Raw genomic sequence first — 22,680 nt, forward strand, 5'->3', positions numbered from 1 at the left:
AAGACAGAGAGAGAACATCTGTAATTACCAAGATTCATAATAGAATAAAAATAACAGTATTGAGTTGCATTAGAGGAAGATTTACTAGGTGATATACCATGAAACTCACCGTCGTATGTGACCAATAGGAATAGTCAAAGTTGAAGCTCTTGTTTTCCTTTGGCTGTTTAGGGTTTAATATTGCTAGAAAGCAAAGAGAAAATGTATATAAGTATCATTCTGGAATATACAAAACTGAGGAAATCTCCAAAAAATAAAAAATAAAATACAGAATGAACAATACATGCCAATACATGCAAGGAGCATAAAGTTTTGTGCAAAATTTCTTCTCCGCCACCTTCTTGTCCTTATATTTTATCAAGTGCACTCACTTATGTAAACATTCCAACATGAGCACCAGATTCCAATGGGTGACGGGGAAGATTTTCAGTGAAGTAGACTTAATTTTGGGTCTGTTTCTTACACAAAACTATCATATGGTTAAAGAACACTTAAAATATAGAGCATAAGCAGGGTTGGGGAGCAACAGAATACATGTAACAGGATTATGTATTTAAAATACAAAATATAAGTAACTGAATTCCACTACAGTTACAATTTAAATAATTGGTAATCAGAATAAATTTACATTCAAAAAGTATTTTAATTACTGAAGAGATTACTTTGCATTTTATTGTCATTTGTTTCATTTAATATTTAGTCTTTTAAGTTGGAAAACATTTATCCATATAAATGATGCAATCTGAGGTGCGCCTGAACAGCAGTGAAACACTTTCTTATGATGTGTTACATTAAGTTCATACTGTTGTGAGTGAAAAGGTGGATATGACGTCATTGTGTAGCTTTCCTTTAGGAGCTTAATAGAGGAGCTGTATTATGTTTCTACAGCTTAACAAAAAACAGTTAGAAAGGCTTTGACAGATGAAACATAAATCCAATAAATTCACAATTACATGCCCTGTAATTTATTTTTATTTATTTTATTTTATTTATTTATTTGCAGTTAGGGTATTTTTACAACAAATGCTAACCAATGTAGCCTTTAACATCGAAAGCTACAAATAATATCTGCCTCATTGTATGAACAGAATTCACATACGATCAGAAAAGGATGTGGTTGCGCACACTCTGCAGGGTTTTACATTTGGAGCAGCAAAAATAGTTAACCTTGTGTAAACTGTCATATGAACATTTAGCTTTGTGCTAAGATAAAATGGTATTTCTTGCATTTACATGCTTCCATTACCAGATGTGATTATATTTTATAATGACTTCTATGAAGAAAATTCACGTTGGAGCATAAAGTTTTTTTCTCTAGTAAGACCTTTTTTATTAAAGCAAAGATGTACTGCAAAAACTTTATTCTTAATGAGAATTTAACTATTGTTTTTCTTTAAAAATATCAAAAAATCCATAAAACTAAATAAATTTACTTGAGTAGCAAAACTGCATAAGATATTTAGGCTTTTTTCAGATAATTTTTATTTTCTTACTTTATTTACTTGTTTATAGTCAAAACAAGTGAAAAAATTGCCAGTGCTGGAGAAGTAATCCAAAGTATTTATATTACAATACTGACCTTGAGTAATCTAACAGAATACATTACAAATTACATTTTACAGCATGTATTCTGTAACCTGTAGCTGAATATTTTTTAAAAGTAACCTTCCCAACCCTGCGCATAAGTGATATGGACTACTTTTACAGTTTCTTATGTGCTTTTAGAGCTTGGCTCTATCACGACTCGAGTCTATCACAATCCTCTCATCCCTCATCTTTATGTTCCATTGATGATAAGAAAGTCATATGGGGTCAGACCGATAAAAATGTGAGAAAATTCAGTTTTATACAATTATTAAATTTAACTCTAAAGTATATAATTGAAATGTTTTACATATTTTTGTAACACAGAAAGTAGGCAAATACAGAAAATAAATACAATGTAGGTCTAGTGACTAAAAAGTTATTTCAGATTATTTTTACAATGTTTTTGATTATGCATCAGAAAAAGTGATGAAAGAAAATTTAGTTAATGATTTTAAAGCAGTTTTTTTATTATTATTATTTTAAACATTAATTGTTTTTCTCCAAAAAAAATTGAGAACCACTGACAATACATAAAAATAAAAATAAAAAAGTCCAGTGAAAAAACCTTTAACAGAATAACTCATAGTATGACTGATGAGTCTATGGAAGCGTAAATCCTGCCATCCCTTGGGTTCTGGGAATGAGGTCATGAACCACTGCATCCTCTCACCAGAACAAAGCTGTGCAGTGTCTCTGACCTCACACTCTGCATCAGCTGACACTGTTTTCCCACTCACAGGGAGAACAACAGGGCAGTTTACAGTTCTGTGGTGTTGCTCTAGAAATGGGGTCTGGAAATGCTATAGAATTCTTGGCCTGAATTGGACCAAATTAATTTTGTTTTTGAGAAGCAATGTGCAGGAAACAAGTCATCAGGTGCTAACAGCAGAACACCTAACTAATAAAAGACCCCATAAAATTGCTTGATTTTGTGTTGAAAAAATAAACTGAATGAACTATTACTGAATTTTAATTTCTAAAGAGCATTTAATATGACAAAAAATTGTGTAGTGCAGAATGAGTCATTAATATTTTTGTTCCATTTTCCTGAAAGAGACGGACTGTACATTTTAAATGTGTATGTCTGCTAAAAGGTCAATTTGTAAACTTTTAGGAGTTCACTAGCATATACATGGCTTCAAAGCTAAAAGCCAAAAAAACAATAAAAGCAAAAAAACTACTATTTTGATTTCAAAATCTTTAAAAGATTTTAAAGCCAAAAACAAAAGCATGACCTCTTTGACATTTTCAAACCTAGAGATGCACTAATATTCTCTCTCATGGGGGTGCTGATGAGAGACTGTGGGAATAAATATTTAATTACAATCATAAATTATTACTAGAGTACACTAGTAGTTGCACACTGACAAACATCTCTCACTCAAAATTTCACAGACTAAGGTAAGTGAGTTCAAATGATCAGTGACAACAACCGAGAAGAGATATTTAAAAAAAAAAAGCACTCACTGGTTGTGTTGCCTGACATCTGGATGATACACTTGCTCTCTTTTCCAATCTCTCGTGAATTGAAGGGACGGACCCTCACGGCTACTTTCACCGAGGCTCCTGCCATGGTGTCTGAGTGTTTGGGCTCTGCTACTGTACAGGATCTGATAGGACGAAGTCCGGCCAGGAATCAGAGGCCACCTGCCACCTGTAGAGAGAATGTTATGTTTTGGAATTTTCCTCATATGTATTTTGTACCACAAGCACAATTAAATGATCCATGGTCTGGCAAGAAGGGAGGGCAGAACAGAATTGGAAGTACAGTACAGACACAATAAGGCAATGAGCAAACACCAAAAACACCATGATCCTACAACCAACTTTTGCTAAATTAAACTTGAAATGTGTTAAGGCCTACACTTTAGATTAAGCAGCTCAGCAATTCACTTCAAGAGATAATTAAGAAAAATACCTATAAATCTGTTCAGACGATTGAACTGGCTAAGGCATGGCACTGATAATCTAATTTAGTTAATGGGGCTCCCTGAGATCCAGACCATGACTCATCAGGACTTTATTACATTCAGTAGATTACTGTACACTGGATCTGGCTATGTGAACTCATAACCTCTTTGTGTGAAGTGTGTCAAACTAGTTGGATAATGATTCAAATGTGCAGGTTTATTAAAAGAATCAAACAGCCTGTTCAAATTAGAATCCAATACAGGCAAACTTCAGATACATAAGGCAGACAGACAAGGCAAGACAAATCCAAAACAGTAATCTTAAGAAATTACTAAAACAAAACCAGGCAGACGATCAATGTCCATGACCATCCCTGGTGAAAAGATTAGCTTAGATCACAAGATGAATTTCAATGCTGGTCCAGTTTTTGCTGATTTGGTGCTGATCTCACTGGTGGACCAGCATAGCCATTATGTTCACCAGCAAAACATGCTGGTCACCCAGCAAGGTTTTTCTGATTATGCTGGATGACCACGGAAATCTCACTGGTAAAGCTAGTTAAGAAGCCTGGCTGGGACATCAGCATCTCATGCTTGGTACGAGCAATCAAAAAAGCAATCAACATCTGCTTTTCAACCAGGATGACCATGACTATGAGAATAAATATCAAAATTGCACTGGAAACTGGCAAGACTTTGCAAAGACACAATGGAATATGAACTCTCATAGTACTTATACTATATTTAAACTAGTCAAACACGATATTGAAAACAGGTGAGTGCAGTGGAATCTGAGTGTTTCACTTCACTAGTTCTATAATTCAGTTGAGGGTTCCATCTGGTGGTGTGGAGACCTTGGAGTTTTGCTTATTATTTTCTTTTGGGTAACCCACCTCCGCTGCAGAAATTAAAATAAAAAGCAAACAGATTGTTAATTTGGTGAATTTTCACTGTGCTTGTCTGATAGCTGGGATATATTTTTGCTGGGACTAGGGAGCACAGTCAGCCAACGATACCACCCCTAGGTCGTAACATTAAAATATTTTGAATAGCCTGTTAGATCTTTGAGATATACGCTTATGTATTCTAAAAATGTGATAATCAATAAGAATAATGTACTGTTTAACCCTATTCTACATATAGTATTATGTGGACCCTGCACACTTGATGACAAAACCATGATGAAAAGAGTGGTGCTATACTGTAATGTGCATCTGTGAACATTCACCTCATGCAATCATACCAGGTACTCTTCATGCAAAGAGTTCTGATAACAAAAACTAAGGACAACATTTGAAAATTGTTGCAACTACAACAATGCTGTTAATGTATAGTATGTTATTCCATATCATATACCGCAACAAAGCAATTTAAAAAAGCATATCTTTTATATATGTACAGTATATATACACTCACTGAGCTCTTTATAGGAACACTACGGTCCTAATAAAGTGCCCGAAGTGGTCTTCTTCTGTTGTAGCCCATCCACCTCAAGGTTCGACGTGTTGTGCATTCTGAGGTGCTATTCTTCTCACTACAATTGTACAGAGTGATCATCTGAGTTACCGTAGCCTTTCTGTCAGCTCGAACCAGTCTGGCCATTCTCCTTTGACCTCTCTCATCAACAAGGCGTTTCCGTCCGCAGAACTGCCGCTCACTGTATGTTTTTTGCTTTTGCCATCATTCTGAGTAAACTCTAGAGACTGTTGTGAGCAGTTACAGAAATACTCAAACCAGACCGTCTGGCACCAACAATCATGCCATGGTCAAAATCACTGAGATCACATTTTTTCCCCATTCTGATGGTTGATGTGAACATTTACTGGAGCTCCTGACCCGTATCTGCATGATTTTATGCATTGCACTGCTGCCACATGATTGGCTGATTAGATAATTGCATGAATAAGTAGGTGTACAGGTTAGAGCACAACCTACATTTCAGATCTGTATACTGTTAAAGAATGTGATAGAGAAAAAAAATCTAGTGCTTTTTGCCACCTAGTGGAATAAAACGAGACTTTTCAAAGTGAGGTAGAGTGAACAGAACCAGAACCAAAAAAAAAAAAATATTCTGTTTATCATAAGATTATAAACACATAAAATATTATTTATTTATAATTTGAGTTTTTTTATTATTATTATTTGAGCGATTCTCTGAAAAATTTGACACATTTTTGCAATTAGCCCACAGTATGTGTGAATGGTGAGCTTTTAAATTTGAGTGTGAAGAATTGCGGGCAGCAGCCCTAAAATGCACCAGAGTTTAAGGAGTTAAAAGTCTGGGTCAGTGACATTACATTTCCACTCCATACAAAAGGCAGTGACGTCACATAACCCATTTAAAACCCGCTCTTCTGTCGACATAGTTAGGCTATCCATTTGAAAGACTGAATACAAAAACAACTGAAATTGAATTAAAGCTGTATGTAAAATATATAGTATAGCATGCATTTCAATCATGTTGGATCAGAAGATTGTCCTAGTTCCCAGCCTGTTTACATAAGAATTTTATATGGATATAAAAATTTAAGCTACGTGTGCCAACATGATGGGGAAAAAAGATTTAGAATTAGGCTAGATTTTGTATTACACGGAAAGAAAATTATCACAATATTTAAATATAAAGGCTGCTCAAGGGGAGTCACGTGACACCATGCGAGGTTCGGATGTGTGAACAGTGAGCTCTGCACACTTTGCTAGTTTTGATACTTTTAATGATATAAACCATTGAGATTCGATACACCCTGATCCATAACTGTTCTAGGAAGACAATATGTCAACGAATTCAAAATCCTCGGGCTCTGGAGACATTAAAAGACACTTACGTGCTCAAGCTAATGCCCCTCCGGAGACTTCGAGCCAGGGAGTCGATTTGGCTGGAGAGTTGAAAGAAATTCAACGACAATTGCTGAATGTATCGGCAATGCTGACGAAGGTCGAGTGGTGGATGTCGAGAAACGGATCGATTATCTGGAGTCATCAGAGAGGGAATTAGCTGCTAATCCGCTAGTGACTAAGGCGGATTTGAAGCGCATCTGGGAGAAGTAGGAGGATATGGAAAATCGTAACCGTCGTAATAACATCCGAATTGTTGGAATTCCTGAGGGAGCAGAAGGTCAGAATATGGTGGAATTCCTGGACGGGCTCTTTCCGAATCTGCTTGACATAACAGGCCATAAGCTGGAAATCGAGCGAGCTCACAGGGTCCCAGCTCGGCAATCCACTGAGGGAGACAGGCCCCGATCAATTCTGGCCAAATTTCTGAGATCATCGGATAAAGGAAGGCTTTCTTGGAAGAACCACAGCATTTTCTTGTTCCCAGACTTTGCGAATTCAACAAGAGAGAAACGTGATCAATTCAAGGAATGCAAGAAACTCTTACATCAATGGAAGGTCACTTTTGCACTGATGTTCCAGGCCAAATTGAGAATAGATGCTAAGGATGGCCGTAAAAACATTCACATGCCCACAGCAAGCATTGTCCTTCATAAAGTCAATGGACTGAGTAAGTCATTTTGTGGGACACACGTTGCAGCCAAGTGGGCCTGACTCACTTAACATTCACTTGACTGTCCGAGGATACTGAGCGCCTTTTTTGTTTCTTTTAGTGCTGGTTCCACCTAGCGGCTGGAGTTTGTTTTGTGTAGCAGCACTCCTTCAGGACAGTTTTGTGGATGAATCTACACGTTCTTTGTGCTTATGCCTCCTGTTGGTTGGAGTTTGTTTTGTAGAGTATTTCTTGCAGGACATTAGAGTGATTGGGTCATTTGTTGCACTCATGTAGCAGTTGAATGGGCTGGCTCACTGAACATTCGTTTGACTGTCCGAGGAAACTGAACGGCCCTTTTTTTACATTTATTTTTTTATTAATTTATTCATTTTGTGTGCTGGTTCATCTAGAGGTTGGAGTTTGTTTTGTGGAGGAACACACCTTCAGGACAGTTTTGTGGATGAATCTACATATTCCTTGTGTTTATCCCACCTATTCGCTGGAGTTTGTTTTATAGATTATCTTCTGTTGTGTAATTCTGTCTTACAAACAGTATAGAAACACCGGACTTGAGCAATCCGATGGCAAAGTTGTCGCGGGGGCTCTCGTAGGCGTACATGGACTGTTTGAGTTTAGAGGGATGGACACCAGTTGGCGCTGTCGTGCGTGGGCTAATGCGCACATTTTTCTTTTTTCTGTTTGTTTGGTTCGGGGGGAAGTTTGGGGTTTGATTGTTGCACTAATGTGGAATGTGGTCTTTATATTTTATTTTTGACACACAATCTATTTTTTTCATATGTCAAAATGTCGAATGTTAATATGAGTGGATTGTATCTCTCCACATGGAATTTGAATGGGTTGGGGCACCCCATAAAAAGAATATGATATAGTGTTTCTTCAAGAAACGCATCTTTCCCCACAGGAAGATGAAAATTTTGGGAAGATAAGGGGTGGACATGTTTTCTTTAGTGCTGGCTCAAGTAAGAGCAGGGGAGTCATTACACTGATAAGTAAGCATCTACAATTAAAATGTCTCAAACAGATTAAAGATAAACTAGGAAGAGTCATTATTCAGGGGCAAAGGTTGATTTTGGCTAATATTTACTCACCTAACATTGATAATCAGAGATGCAAGGGTGCGCCTGATGTAATTTAAGATTTTATATAGATTCTATTGGACCCCCTCTAGATTGCATAAGCTTGGTCTTAAAGACACACCCACCTGCTGGTGATGCCAATCAGAAGATGGAGACACAACCCATGTTTTTTGGTGGTGTGTTAAGATCCAAGAATTTTGGTTAAGGGTTCTGAGTTTTATATGTGACGTATTGGGCACTCAAATTTCATTTTGCCCCAGACTCTGTATTTTGGGGCGGTCATCGACGTGGGGGATAGGCTCATAAAAAATTGGGTTCTGACCAGTGTCAATGATTGGTAAGCAGGTTATTTTAAGGGGATGAAAGTCGGATGGAGCGCACTAATTTCTGGAGTGGTGTGCGGAGATGGGGAGGGTGGCTGCTTTCGAGGAGGTGTCAAGAAAAAGGTTGGGGTTTTGGGATTTGTTTGATAGGAAATGGGGCAATTATTTAGCGTTTTTGGGGGAGGGGCTGTGGAGAGAGAAGTTTAGTTTTAATTATGTATGATTACTATATTTGTTTTTTGTTTTCTTTTTTTGTGTGTGTATTCTTATATGTGACCACAGGGGTATTCGTGGGGAGTCAGGGTGGGGTTGGTGATTGGGGAGGGGGAGGGGTATTAGTGGGGGTTAAATGTTAAATGTTGATTCAATCTATATATGTTGTGTTCTTCTTTGTTATATATCTATGAATCAATAAAAAATAAAAAAAATAAAAAAATTAAAAAAATAAGAAAGGCTGTTCAAAATTAATGAACATTCTATTCATCAGGAGTTGATTCTTCTTGACATCTACAGTTGTGCTCAAAAGTTTGCATACCCTGGCAGAAATTGTGAAATTTTGGCATTGATTTTGAAAATATGACTGATCACTGGTCTTTTATTTAAGGATAGTGACCATATGAAGCTATTTATTATCACATAGTTGTTTGGCTCCTTTTTAAACCATAATGATAACAGAAATCACCCAAATGGCCCTGATCAAAAGTTTACATACCCTTGAAAGTTTGGCCTTGTTACAGACACACAAGGTGACACACACAGGTTTAAATGGCAAATAAAGGTTAATTTCCCACACCTGTGGCTTTTTAAATTGCAATTAGTGTCTGTGTATAAATAGTCAATGAGTTTGTTATCTCTCACGTGGATGCACTGAGCAGGCTAGATACTGAGCCATGGGGAGCAGAATAGAACTGTCAAAAGACCTGCGTAACAAGGTAATGGAACTTTATAAAGATGGAAAAGGATATAAAAAGATATCCAAAGCCTTGAAAATGCCAGTCAGTACTGTTCAATCACTTATTAAGAAGTGGAAAATTCAGGGATCTCTTGATACCAAGCCAAGGTCAGGTAGACCAAGAAAGATTTCAGCCACAACTGCCAGAAGAATTGTTCAGGATACAAAGAAAAACCCACAGGTAACCTCAGGAGAAATACAGGCTGCTCTGGAAAAAGACAATGTGGTTGTTTCAAGGAGCACAATACGATGATACTTGAACAAAAATGAGCTGCATGGTTGAGTTGCCAGAAAGAAGCCTTTATTGTGCCAATGCCACAAAAAAGCCTGGTTACAATATGCCTGACAACACCTTGACACGCCTCACAGCTTCTGGCACACTGTAATTTGGAGTGACGAGACCAAAATAGAGCTTTATGGTCACAACCATAAGCGCTATGTTTGGAGAGGGGTCAACATGGCCTATAGTGAAAAGAATACCATCCCCACTGTGAAGCATGGTGGTGGCTCACTGATGTTTTGGGGGGGTGTGAGCTCTAAAGGCACGGGGATCTTGTGAAAATTGATGGCAAGATGAATGCAGCATGTTATCAGAAAATACTGGCAGACAATTTGCATTCTTCTGCAAGAAAGCTGCGCATGGGATGCTCTTGGACTTTTTAGCATGACAATGACCCTAAGCACAAGGCCAAGTTGACCCTCCAGTGGTTACAACAGAAAAAGTTGAAGGTTCTGGAGTGGTCATCACAGTCTCCTGACCTTAATATGATCGAGCCACTCTGGGGAGATCTCAAACGTGCGGTTTATGCAAGACGACCAAAGACTTTGCATGACCTGGAGGCATTTTGCCAAGACGAATGGGCAGCTATACCACCTGCAAGAATTTAGGGCCTCATAGACAACTATTACAAAAGACTGCACGCTGTCATTGATGCTAAAGGGGGCAATACACAGTATTAAGAACTAAGGGTATGCAGACTTTTGAACAGGGGTCATTTCATTTTTTTTCTTTGTTGCCATGTTTTGTTTTATGATTGTGCCATTCTGTTATAACCTACAGTTGAATATGAATCCCATAAGAAATAAAATAAATGTGTTTTGCCTGCTCATTCATGTTTTCTTTACAAATGGTACATATATTACCAATTCTCCAAGGGTATGCAAAACTGTATGTTGGAATGGGATACATACCCAAAGCAAAAAATAAATGAATGTACATGTATATAAAATGGGTTGTGGATATATTTGGGCAACAAATTGAGTCTCAGCCCTAGACTGTTTTATAATGTGTCCTGAAAATGACAAGCCAAGTGCCATTCTTCAGATGCAAAATATCTCGGTTATGTATATAACTTCGGATCCCTGATATGAAGGGAACGAGACATTACGTCATGCTGACGCATATGGGAAAATCCTTTTCCGACGACCTAGTTAAAACCCTTCTACAATAACGCCAATTCTAAGATTGACTATGGTGTTTAAGCCCCGCCCTTTGAGGTGCAAAGCTGTCCGGTACATAAGCGGGCACGCAAACACCATTCCTCAGAATTTTCTGAGGGACAAATAGCACATCGCTTGCACTTCTGTAGTGCGGCCAGCTTACGCAATGTCTTGTTCCCTTCATCTCAGGGAACCAAGGTTACATACATAACCGAGACGTCCCCTTATGATTCAGTTCACTCTACATTGCATCATGCTGACACATATGGGAAGGAGAGTCCCATCACGCTGCACTACATGACATAACCCTCCCAGAGAGGGATACCAAAGCGTAATACTCTAAAGAATATGATGCAGCAGTCCTGTGGGACAGCAACCAACATGAGTATGCCGCAAGTGAATAACCCTCATGGTGAGCAAGGAGGGGAGCGCTAAGAATGGATATAGGAACTATAGTCATATAGTGTGAATTAACCCCTTCACGAACCCAGCCAGGAAGGGACTTATATTTACAATGAAAGTGCTTGTGACTTTATGGCAAATGCAATGGTCTGAATGCAGGCGGTTGTGTAAAATGACGGGAGAGCCCATCATAGGGAGGCCTATGCAACTTACTGAAATGTAATCTGGGACGTTTACCATTCCATATGAAGGACTTCGCTATGCTATCAAATTGCTTGAAATAAGAGAGGGGGACATCTATAAGGAGAGATTGTAGCAGGTAATTGAATTTTTGAATACAATTCATTTTAATAACATTAACCTTCCCAATCATAGATAAATGTAATGAAGCCCACCTGCCCACATCGCTCGAATACCTTTAAATTAAAGGGTCAAAATTAACTCTAAATAAATCACACAAATTTGCTGGGAATAAAACACCCAAATACTTAATGCCCTGTTTGGGCCACTGGAAGTTGCCCGGCTGAAAAGCCGTTACCAAGCAGTATGCTGTCAGAGCCAAAGCTTCGGATTTAGACCAATTAACTCTGTATCCTGAGAATTTAGAAAAGGAATGAATAATTCTGTGGAGGCAAGGCATTGATCTAGTGGGGTCGGAGATGAATAATAAAATATCATCTGCGTAAAGCAAAAGCTTATGCACCATACCTCCCGCCATCACCACTGGAAAATCATTCTCCTTTCTTTTCATGGCTACTAATGTTTCCAGGGCAAGACAGAACAATAATGGGGAAAGAAGGCAACCCTGCCAGGTGCCCCTATCCAAAGTAAAATAATCTGAAATTAATCCATTCGTTTGAACCGCCGCTACCGGGTGTCTATAAAGTAACTTAATCCATCCAATAAAAGTATTCCCGAACTCATACATTTCCAAAATCTTAAAAAGATAATCCCATTCTACCATATCAAAAGCCTTTTCAGCATCAAGTGAGATGGCAGCGACCAGAGTCTGATCATTCGCCACTGACCACATGATATTGATGAAAAACCTAATGTTATCAGAAGAGCTATGGCCCCAAATAAACCCCACCTGATCTATATGTATAAGAGATGTCATAACTTTACTTAATCGTTTAACCAAAATTTTTGACAATATTTTAATGTATAGCTGGTTTGGGGAAATTGGACGGTAACTCTTACACTCACTTGGATCTTTGTCCTTTTAAGAATCAGACTGATCCAGGCTTGTGTCATGGTTGGTGGAAGCTTTCCATTCTTTAATGATTCCGTATAAACTTCTAGCAAAAATGGAGCCAGTTCTGTAGCATAAGATCTAAAAAATTCAGTGGCAAAGCCGTCTGGCCCCGGAGCCTTGCCTGTAGGCAAGGCCTTAATTACCTTACCAAGCTCCTCCAAGTTTATCTCAGAATAAAGATAATTTTTTTTTGCTCAACCGACAGTTTATAAAGTTCTAATGGTTCCACAAAGTTTCTAATATCCTCTTCAGTAGATGAAGATTTGGAACTATAAAGATCAAGATAGAATCCATTAAAGCTTTATTTAATATTTTTTTTTTCTCCCATTTTCTCCTCAATTTGGAATGCTCAATTCCCCAATGCGGTCTCTAAGTCCTCGTGGTGGCATAGTGACTCCGGGCGGTGGAGGACAAATCTCAGTTGCCTCCGCATCTGAGACCATCGATCCGTGCATCTTATCACATGGCTTGTTGAACGCGTTACCACGGAGACATAGCGCGTGTGGAGGCTTCACGCTATTCTCTGTGGCATCCACATACAACTCACCATACACCCCACCGAGAGCAAGAATCACATTATAGCAACCACGAGTAGATTACCCCATGTGACTCTACCCTCCCTAGCAACCGGGCCAATTTGGTTGCTTAGGAGACCTGGCTGGAGTCACTCAGCACTCCCTGGACTCGAACTCGTGACTCCAGGGGTGGTATTTAGCATCTTTACTCGCTGAGCTTCCCAGGTCCCCCTAAAAGCATTATTAATATCAGTGGCCGAGGTAAATATTTCACCACTAGCAGATTTCACTGAGGGAATGGAAGAAAAAGACTCTCTCTGTTTTATGTATCTAGCCAGAGGCTTCCCTGCTTTGTCCCCCAAATCATAGTATGACTGTCTTGCCCTGAATAGCCAAAACTCCACCTTCCGCAACAAAATAGTATTATATCTGTATTATCTGTATTGGGTCAATTCTCTGAGACCATTAGATGACATTCGCCGCTTCAGCTCTGCCTCAGCACTTTTAATATTCCCTTCCAATTCCACGAGTTGTAGTGCTTTGGATTTTTGGTGAAAGCAGCATGCTGTATAATCCGGCCCCTAAGAACCACCTTAAGTGTCTCCCAAGCCACACCCAAAGAGGATACTGAGGACCAGTTGGTCTCTATATAGACATTGATTTCAGCCTTTAGCATTTGTTGGAATTCAGGATTTTGCAAGAGGGATACATTAAAGCGCCAACTATATGATTTCCTTTTCTTCATATGTGGCAACACCTCTAAACACACCAGGTTATGATTTGAGACTAAAATGTTTCTAATTGAGCAATTAACGACAGATGAAATGAGGGACTTAGATATTAAAAAAATCTATTCTAGAGTAAATCTTATGGACTGATGAAAAAAATTTATAGTCCCTACCAGATGGGTTCAAACGTCTCCAAGTATCTGTAAGACCAAGATTTTTACACATCCTGTGAAGCATCAATGTTGCTCTAAGGGGCTTGCACACTTTTGCTTCACTATGATCAAGGACTGATTCCATCAAAAGATTATAGTCTCCTCCCAATATTATATCATGAGGGGTGCCTGCGGCTTGCAACATCCCTTCAAGATCTATAAAAAGCCCTGATCATCAACGTTAGGTGCATAAATATTAGCCAAAATAAGACTTTGTCCCTGAATTTCAGCTAAAACAATAATGACTCTTCCTAATTTATCTTTACTCTGTTTGAGGCATTTGAATGGTAGATGTTTACTTATCGGAGTAATGACTCCCCTGCTTTTACTGGAGCCAGCACTATAAAAAAATACCCACCCCATATCTTTCCAAATTTTTCAGCTTCCTGTGGAGAAAGGTGTGTTTCTTGAAGAAACACTATATCATATTTCTTACACTTAAGAAGAGAAATAACCCACCTTCTTTTTATGGGGTGCCCCAACCCATTCACATTCCACGTGGAGAGAGACAAACCACTCATATTAACATTTGACATTTTGACATGTAAGACAAAATAGATTGTGTGTCAAAAACAAGATTATAAAGACCACATTCCAACGTTAGTGCAACAATCAAACCCAGAACATCCCTTAGAACAAAAAAAAACTGCAAAAAGAAAAACATGCGCATTAACCCCACGTCCATCCCTCCAAACTCAAACAGTCAATGCATGCCGACAAGAACCCCCGCAACAGCCTTGCCGTCGGATTGCTCAAGTCCGGTGTTTCTATACACATTTTGTGAGACAGAGTTACACAGCAAAAGATAATCTATAAAACACCAGCCAATAGGCAGAATAAACACAAAGAGCGTGTAGCTTCATCCATAAAACTGTCCTGAAGGTGTTATTCAACAAAATAAACTCCAGCCGATAAGCGGAACCAGCACAAAAAGAATGCGCAGATTCTTCAAACAGTCAAACGAATGTTCAGTGAGCCGGTCCACTCAGCTGCAGCATGAGCACAAGCAAATGACTTACTCAATCCAATTACTTTGCAAGAAATACTCCACTAAATAAACTCCAGCCGATAGGTGGCACAAGCACAAAAAAAACATGCAGGTTCCTCAAACTGTCAAGCGGATGTTCAGTGAGCCGTCCACTCAGCTGCAACATGAGTACAAGCAAATTACTTACTCACTCCAATGACTTTGCCAGAAATACTCCACAAAATAAACTCCAGCCGATAGGCAGAATAATTAAGCACAAAGAGTGTGGAGATTCATCCACAAAACCATCCCGAATGTGTGTTGCTCTACAAAATAAACTCAAGATGCTAGGCGGAACCAGCACAAAAAGAGCATGCAGAATCTTCAAACAGTCAAGTGAATGTTCAGTGAGCCGGTCCACTCGGCTGCAAGGTGAGTACCACAAGAAGACTTACTCACTCCATTGACTTTATGAAGGACGTCGCTTGCTGTGGGCATGTGAATGTTTTATGGCCATCCTTACCATCTGTTCTCAATTTGGCTGGGAACATCAGTGCAAAAGCGACCTTCCATTGATATAAAAGTTTCTTGAATTCCTTGAATCGATCACGTTTCTCTCTTGTCGCGTTCGCAAAGTTTGGGAACAAGAAAATGCTGTGGTTTTTCCAAGAAAGCCTTCCTTTACTTCTTGCCTCACATAACACAAGATCTTTATCAGATGATCTCAGAAATTTGGCCAGAATTGATCGAGGCCTTTCTCCTTCCGTGGATCTCCGAGCCGGAACCCTGTGAGCTCACTCTATTTCCAGCTTATGGGCTGCCATGTCTAGCAGACTCGGAAAGAGCCCATCCAGGAATTCCACCATACCCCATCCCTCCACTCCCTCCAGGACTCCCATGTTACAGACATTATTCCGCCGGCTACAGTTGTCCATGTCCTCCAATTTCTCCCAGACACACTTCAAATCCACCTTGGTCGCTAGCGGATTAGCAGATAATTCCCTCTACGATGACTCCAGATAATCGATCCATTTCTCTACATCCTCCACTCTTGTGACCACATCAGAAAACTTCATCTCCATGGCAGTGATCGATCGTCATATCACTGCAAGATCCTCCAAGTCAGCAACGACCTTCGTCAGCACTGCTGACATATTCAGCATCTCTCGCCGCATTTCCCGCATCTCTCCGACCAAATCGACTCCCAGGCCCGCGGCCTGCTCAAGGGTGTCAGCTTGAGCACATAAGTGTCTTTTAATGTCTCTAGAGCCAGAGGATTTTGAATTCTTTGACATATTGTCCTCCTAGAACAGTTATGAAACAGAGTGTATCGAATCTCACCGGTTTATGTCATAAAGGGTATTAAAACTAGCAAAGTGCGCAGAGCTCGCCGTTCACACATCCAATCCTCGCATGGGTCCCTCATTGAGGTAATTCAGAATGCGTATGCCATTCAATTTCAACGGGGCGAGTGCCACATTGATACACTTCGTGAATGTGCGAGGAGCTAGGGACAGACCATAGCGTATTACAGTTAGAAACAATCTCTATCGCGTTTTCTGTGAGGAGATTTTGAATTTTCTGCACACCGCACCATCACACCCCATTTATAATGGGACTGTGGATGATAGGACACACTGGTGAAATATAACCCTTTTGGTGTTGTGTGTAGCAGAATGTGTGTGCATCTCATACAGTGAGTGCTTTGCTCTTTTGTGAGAACGTTCTTATTGAAAACAACAATTTGAGTAATATCCCGGTCCTGGAGGAAGGAAATAATTAGGATGTCACAGACCACACAGGGCGGTGATAGCATCCAATACACACCTCAAGTGAGATTTGTAATGATTCATTTCACCACCTAGTGAATTTTGGAGGGATGAAAATAATTAGGATGTCACAGACCGTGACAGCATCACACCTCAAGTATGATTAGTAATGATTAATTTCCCTACTTGGTGAATTCAGGAGGGAAGATTAATATCAAACTGGAAGCAAGGTGGCCAGCATACAAACTGAATCGTGCAGCTGTGTGGACCCACCACGCATCAGCGGAGTGTGATAACGGGTGCGTTGGCTCGCTCGCTTGATGAGACTGAGCGCCGCTCGACACTGGGAAGCGGTTGTGCCCAATATTCATTAATACACACCTCAAGTGTGATTAATAATGATTTCCCCCCTTAGGGAATTCGGGAGGGAAGATTAATTTCAAACTGAGAGCAAGGTGGCCGGCATACGAACTGAAACATGTAGCCATGTGGAACCGCCACGCATCTGCGGAACGGGATAACGGGACCGTTGGCTCGCTCGCTAGATGAGACTGAGTGCCGCTCGCCACCGGGAAGTGGTTGTGCACAATATTCATTTATAAACACCTCAAGTGTGATTAATAATGATTTCCCCACCTAGTGAATTCGGGAGGGAAGATTAATTTCAAACTGAGAGCGAGGTGGCCGGCGTACGAACTGAATTGTTTAGCCATGTGGACCCGCAACACATCTGCAGAGCGGGATAACGGGTGGGTCGGCTCGCTCGCTAGATGAGACTGAGTGCTGCTCGCCACCAGAAAAGCGTTGTGCACAGTACTCATCATTTTAGGAGGGATTCACTCGAGACAGAGTGAAAACATCCTCTGTGGACCATTCACAGTCTCTGATGCTGCAAAGGATATGGCATCATCATCAGAACCGCCAAACTTAACGAGCTACCATGCTCCAACAGAGGACCAGAGTTCAACACGCGTATTATATATAGGCAAAGCCTCTTCAATAGAAGAGTGAGGGGCTTGCAGGGCTTGCACCAGCACAAGATCCACCTCTAATTCATCTAGCTCAGCCTCTCGGCCCTGCCGTGCCCCCTCGTGTGATCCCTCGAGAGTCACAGAAGGGGCAAGTGGGAGAGCGTGTGAGGCGGAATCATCCCTCAGATCCGAGAGCGAAGCATCTTGAGACTCATGCTCTCACAGTGAGGGCAGTCTGTCTCCGTAAGAGCTGTTTCGGAGTGGCTGCGGTCCAAGCAACAAACACAGCTCTCATGACCATCTGACGACTGGATGTGCTGCTTGGAGCACTTGCGGAACGACGTCTTTAAAAAGACGCGTACATGCAAGCGGCCCTTTTGTGATATATATACGGATAAGGATACAAAATCCTGCCGAAGCACTGCAGGGAATCAGGATGCTGAAGCAGCCCGTTCACCAGTGAAATGTCAAGCGGCAAGGCAGGAGTGGAGAGTCTTCTCGTTGCCATGAAGATCCCGCCCGCTGACTCGTGTATGTCGAAAGCGAAGTTGTAGAGGCTTCTAGACGAGAGAGGTGCTCGCAGTCTTGAAGGAAGAAAATTCTGAGGAATGGTGTTTGCCTGCCCGCTTATATACCTGACAGGTTCTCGCCTAAAGGGGCGGGGCTTAAACACCATAGCCAATCTTAAAATTGCCGTTATTGTAGAAGGATTTCAACAAGGTCCTTGTAAAAGGATTTTCCCATATGCATCAGCATGACGCAGTGTCGAGTGAACTGAATTCTAAGGGAACCATATTTATGTTTGTACACATTACAGTGAATTGAGCAGAATGTTATTTACCACAGCCCTTATAAAATTTACACTGAAAGTGGCTGCTTTGTCAGACATAAATCAGCTGTGAGGTAGGAGCATTTGCGTCAGCTTCAGCCCACCGGCAAAACAAACGCAATTAGGCCATTTTAACTGTCACTATATCCGCGGATGAGAAGCAGCTATCCTAAAACAAGGTTAGCCTATATAATTATACAGTATACCCTATGTCTAGTTAAATTTAAGACTGATATGCAGCAGTAACACCCACTGTGCACAGCAAGCCAGCGCCGCGGCAAACAACGCTACAATCAACGAAACGGTCAACGCTGCGGCATTATAATCGTAAACAGCATCGTTGATTACAATGGGAGCTTAGATTTAGTAGCGTCGCTGCCACTGTACATGGGGTGTTGAGGAATTGTGACGCGTCTGTTACTACGGGAATATTTCCTCTGAATTTTTCATCCAAAGAAAAGAGAACGACCCAAACAGCATGCAGCATTTCATATCGCATGTGATATTAAATGGGTAAAGTGTCTCCTGGTCCACACTGAGAAACATTAGTGCGAATGTTCCCTCCCTATCGCATATTTAAAAAAATTTTACAAAAAAATCATGTACATACACTATATTATATTCATGTATAATAATTTGTGCCGACGTTACCTTCATAATAATATAGTTTTGGCTGAGTGAATATTCTATATAAAAGTGAATACTTCAATAAGGCCCACATTTCTTGGCATGGCCTCACCCTGTCAACGTAAACAGGCGAATATGCATCCTTCAGCACTATGGCAATGCTTAGTACTGCAACAACATGTAATTTAGACTGAATAATTGTACATTAAATGTCCATTTATTGAAAATATTATATTTATAATATATAAATGCCACTACATAAGACTATTATTACAGTACATGACCAGATTTCAAACACAAGCATTTCTCATGTCATCTTTTTTATGAAAGTATTCCTGTAAAAATAAGATATTTTAAGGTCAGTTTTTGCTCACTCTTTTGTACTTCAGCAGCATTGGTGTAGCTTGCCGAGCTAGACAACAGTGGAATAGTGCACCACCCTTCTTGTTCTCACAACACACATGAAAAAGACTGTTATGAAAACATAAATCAAGTGCCCTCACCTACCTGATTCCTGAAAGCAATACCCTGGTTAATTTGTTGACAGCAGTGGGTTATTCCATCAAGCCTGCTTCTTATTCACCGTCCACTGTTTTATTTTTTGCCAAAGGCTCTCAGCCTCTCCCTTGTTCAGTAGCATCAATGCAGGTGGAGCCCCCCCTGGCAAGACCATCAGACTGAGGGAGTCTGGCTTTGCAGGGTCTGGTACGCAGTGGTGCGTGGGGAGGGGGGGGGTTGGCAGGATAAGCCGTGAGGAGGGAGGTGTAAATGGATCTGGGGATGTGTTGAGAGATGAAGGGAGAGTGTTTCTTCAGCCTTACACAAAATGGCTCTTATGGTGGGGCCAAGGATGCTGATTAGCTATGAGACGCTGACGACATCACAGTGGGAGCTAGTGGCATTGATGCAGCACAAGGAGTGGGAGGGGGAGAGAGGAAAAGAGCTGTCATAACAGCATCATAGAACACTGTTTAAAAGAGCATGGTCATGGATTACCTTGCATGTCTGTGAATATAAACCATTGTATTAAAAACACCAAGAGCTCAGTTTCAGTTCTAAGCCCAGCCAGAAGGGCCTGTAACTAATACATAGCACAGTCTCCTTTCGATTGGCTCATTATGAAGGCTTCCAGCTATACTTCCACAAGGACACAAAACAACTTTGGTTCCTTAAATATTTTTTTTTAAATCATCAATTTAAAAGTGAATCCTGTCACTTGATTTAAAAAAAAATTAATTGGTATTATTTTAAGATTAATAAGATTTCTGGTGTGCAAAGGAATATAGACTGTACCAGGGCCATTGTTGGCAGGGACAACAGGGGATACTGTCCAAAGTCCAGTGACAAGGAGGCCCCACTAAGGTCCTCTATGGTAGGGGTTCAGACTGGAGTCCCAGGGGGCCATAAGAGGTTGCTAGGGTGGTCCTTGGGCAGTTTTAGAGAAAATGAAATTTTTTACAAAATGTATTTAACAGTTAGAAATAAAAACAAAATCTGCATAAACTTTTGTTAAATTTACTGTATATTTCAAAGTATTTATCGCTCCTTCCTTGCAACATAGATATGTTTATAAAATATGTATGTTTCTAGAAAGTTTTTCATTGCCACTCTTGTTCTTGGCTTGCTCATTGGTTGTATGGCACTATTTGCCAACATAATTATTGCAAAAATTGATATACAAATATATATAAATAAAATAGGTATGCTGTTACCTTAAAATAAATGTTTTCCAGATAACATTATAATAATTTGTTAGTTTTGGCTTTAGTATGACAAATGAAAGCCATTTATTTTAATTTGGGAACAACTTGTCTTTGCGTTGGTTAATGTGAAAATCTATATCTGCATTTATATTTTAGGAAGGGGCCCCTTGCAAGAGTAACATATTTAGAAGTCTAAATATGGTATACCCTATGGTATAACATACACATTGAGCATGGGCAAGGAGGGGTCTGCTCCACCCATAAAAACGTTGTCCCGGCTATTTAAGCAATGACACTATTCTAAAAGAAAAAGAAATAACTATTCCAAAATGAAACATTAATCATTACATTGTTTTTAATATTTATATAGCATGCAACAGGAGAAAAACATCTTAGAAATATATTAAATATCTATATTATTCTATATTACCTATATCTTTATTGTTTATTCTAAATATATAGGCTATTGTAATCAAGTCTAATTAATGTATCAACTTTCATGGACTGCAATGGTCTTGGTAGAACAGCCCCACCTGCTGGCAAGCTGACATCATTCAGTCCACTTGATTGCCTCAATATGCAAGCAGATGTCGATTAGATATCACCTAACCTGTCAAACACGTAGACATTACTACAATTTAAAAAAATGAATTAGTGTAATAGGGTCAAGGTCATTCAAGTGATAATGACACATGATGTCTGCCTGGACCTCTCCATTAGTCAGTTGTTACAGTTATCAGAGTGCATGTCTTGTCCTTCACAAAAGCATGGCAAGAGTTGAGTTGCATCTGCCTCCAATTCTGTCCCGTACTGTGCATGAGGTCCTCTGTGTGTTAAGTGGGTTTTGAGCCCCACCAGAGTGCAAAGGGCACACAAGGGTAAACATTGTGCTTCCACTTATTTACTGTGTAGACTAATTATTTACTGCAGGATAAGTAGTGGGGACTGGTGCTCTGGTCAAAGTCCCTGCTCTGACATAAGTATCTGCTTCTTCTGACAAACATCTAGTGTGTTTTTGGAGAATCACTGTGTTCTGGTCAGGCATGTTTGTACAAAGTAAGCATATTAATAACGGGGACATGCATGTCATATGGAACAGCGTGAACTTGACATGGTAAATAGTTACATACATATAGTCAACTTTGTATAACATAACTGAAAATCAAACATATTAAAATGTCATAAACATATTTAAGTTCATGAAGCACCTTCACAATCTAATTTACAAACATAAAACAGACTTAGCAGTTGAATAATGTGAGCATTCCACTGATCTGTTATATTTGTTAGAAATATGTTACATACAGTATATTAGGTCGATAATATTGATCGCATAGCTTATTACAGATGCTTGTTTAAATATAACACTAGGACATTTTCAACAAGACAGCTCCATTTAAACACTGTTTAGAGGTGAACAGATTATAAATTACCCTTCTGAACTCATCATCCCCCAAAAGTCCTTACAAAAACCTTTGTTTGAAGAAACTTAAAAATTCCTACTGCGATATCAACAAATAATTAGTATGTGCTCCACTAATTGGAAATTAACATGCTCTGGATCAACATAATTTGCTGTTCTAAGTATGTGGGGAACATTTGAAATATGAGTTGAATGTGTCAGTGTGTGTATGTGTGTTTATTGACATTAACCAATAGGCTATTGATAAGGGGACACTCCTCCTCTGAGCTGGTGTAAACAATGAATTAATCAATAGAGCACCTTGTTGTACAAGGATGCAAAACAAAACACGTATATTAATTTTGTCTTTTTGGATAAAACAGCAGTTTTATGTTTTAGGTGCATAATAAGTCATAGTAAGTGCTTTTCCTAGTTTTGAGCCTATCATAATTATGCAAAATAAATGAAGTCCTGAACTATATTACATAGTTGCTTGCTTTA

General features: G+C 39.7%; 1 protein-coding gene across 7 annotated transcripts in view; it reads right to left on the minus strand.

Moving 5' to 3' along the window:
* Positions 1–19,797, minus strand: part of LOC127442610 (kinesin-like protein KIF1A) — a 69,111-nt gene extending 49,314 nt beyond the window's left edge. For 3 of the 7 annotated variants that reach the window (XM_051700770.1, XM_051700766.1, XM_051700765.1), the window contains exons 1-3: positions 19,582–19,796; positions 3,055–3,241; positions 110–183 (exon numbers count right to left, since the gene is read on the minus strand). In XM_051700770.1, the coding sequence (XP_051556730.1) occupies positions 110–183; positions 3,055–3,160 (180 nt within the window). In that variant the 5' untranslated portion in view covers positions 3,161–3,241; positions 19,582–19,796. Of the gene's footprint in view, positions 1–109; positions 184–3,054; positions 3,242–19,581 lie in introns of all 7 variants that reach the window. The other 4 variants (XM_051700769.1, XM_051700768.1, XM_051700767.1 and 1 more) reach the window with 2 other exon arrangements.
* Between the last annotated feature and the right edge of the window lie 2,883 nt (positions 19,798–22,680).

This window comes from Myxocyprinus asiaticus, chromosome 6 (assembly GCF_019703515.2).
Source record: "Myxocyprinus asiaticus isolate MX2 ecotype Aquarium Trade chromosome 6, UBuf_Myxa_2, whole genome shotgun sequence".
NCBI lineage: Eukaryota > Metazoa > Chordata > Actinopteri > Cypriniformes > Catostomidae > Myxocyprinus > Myxocyprinus asiaticus.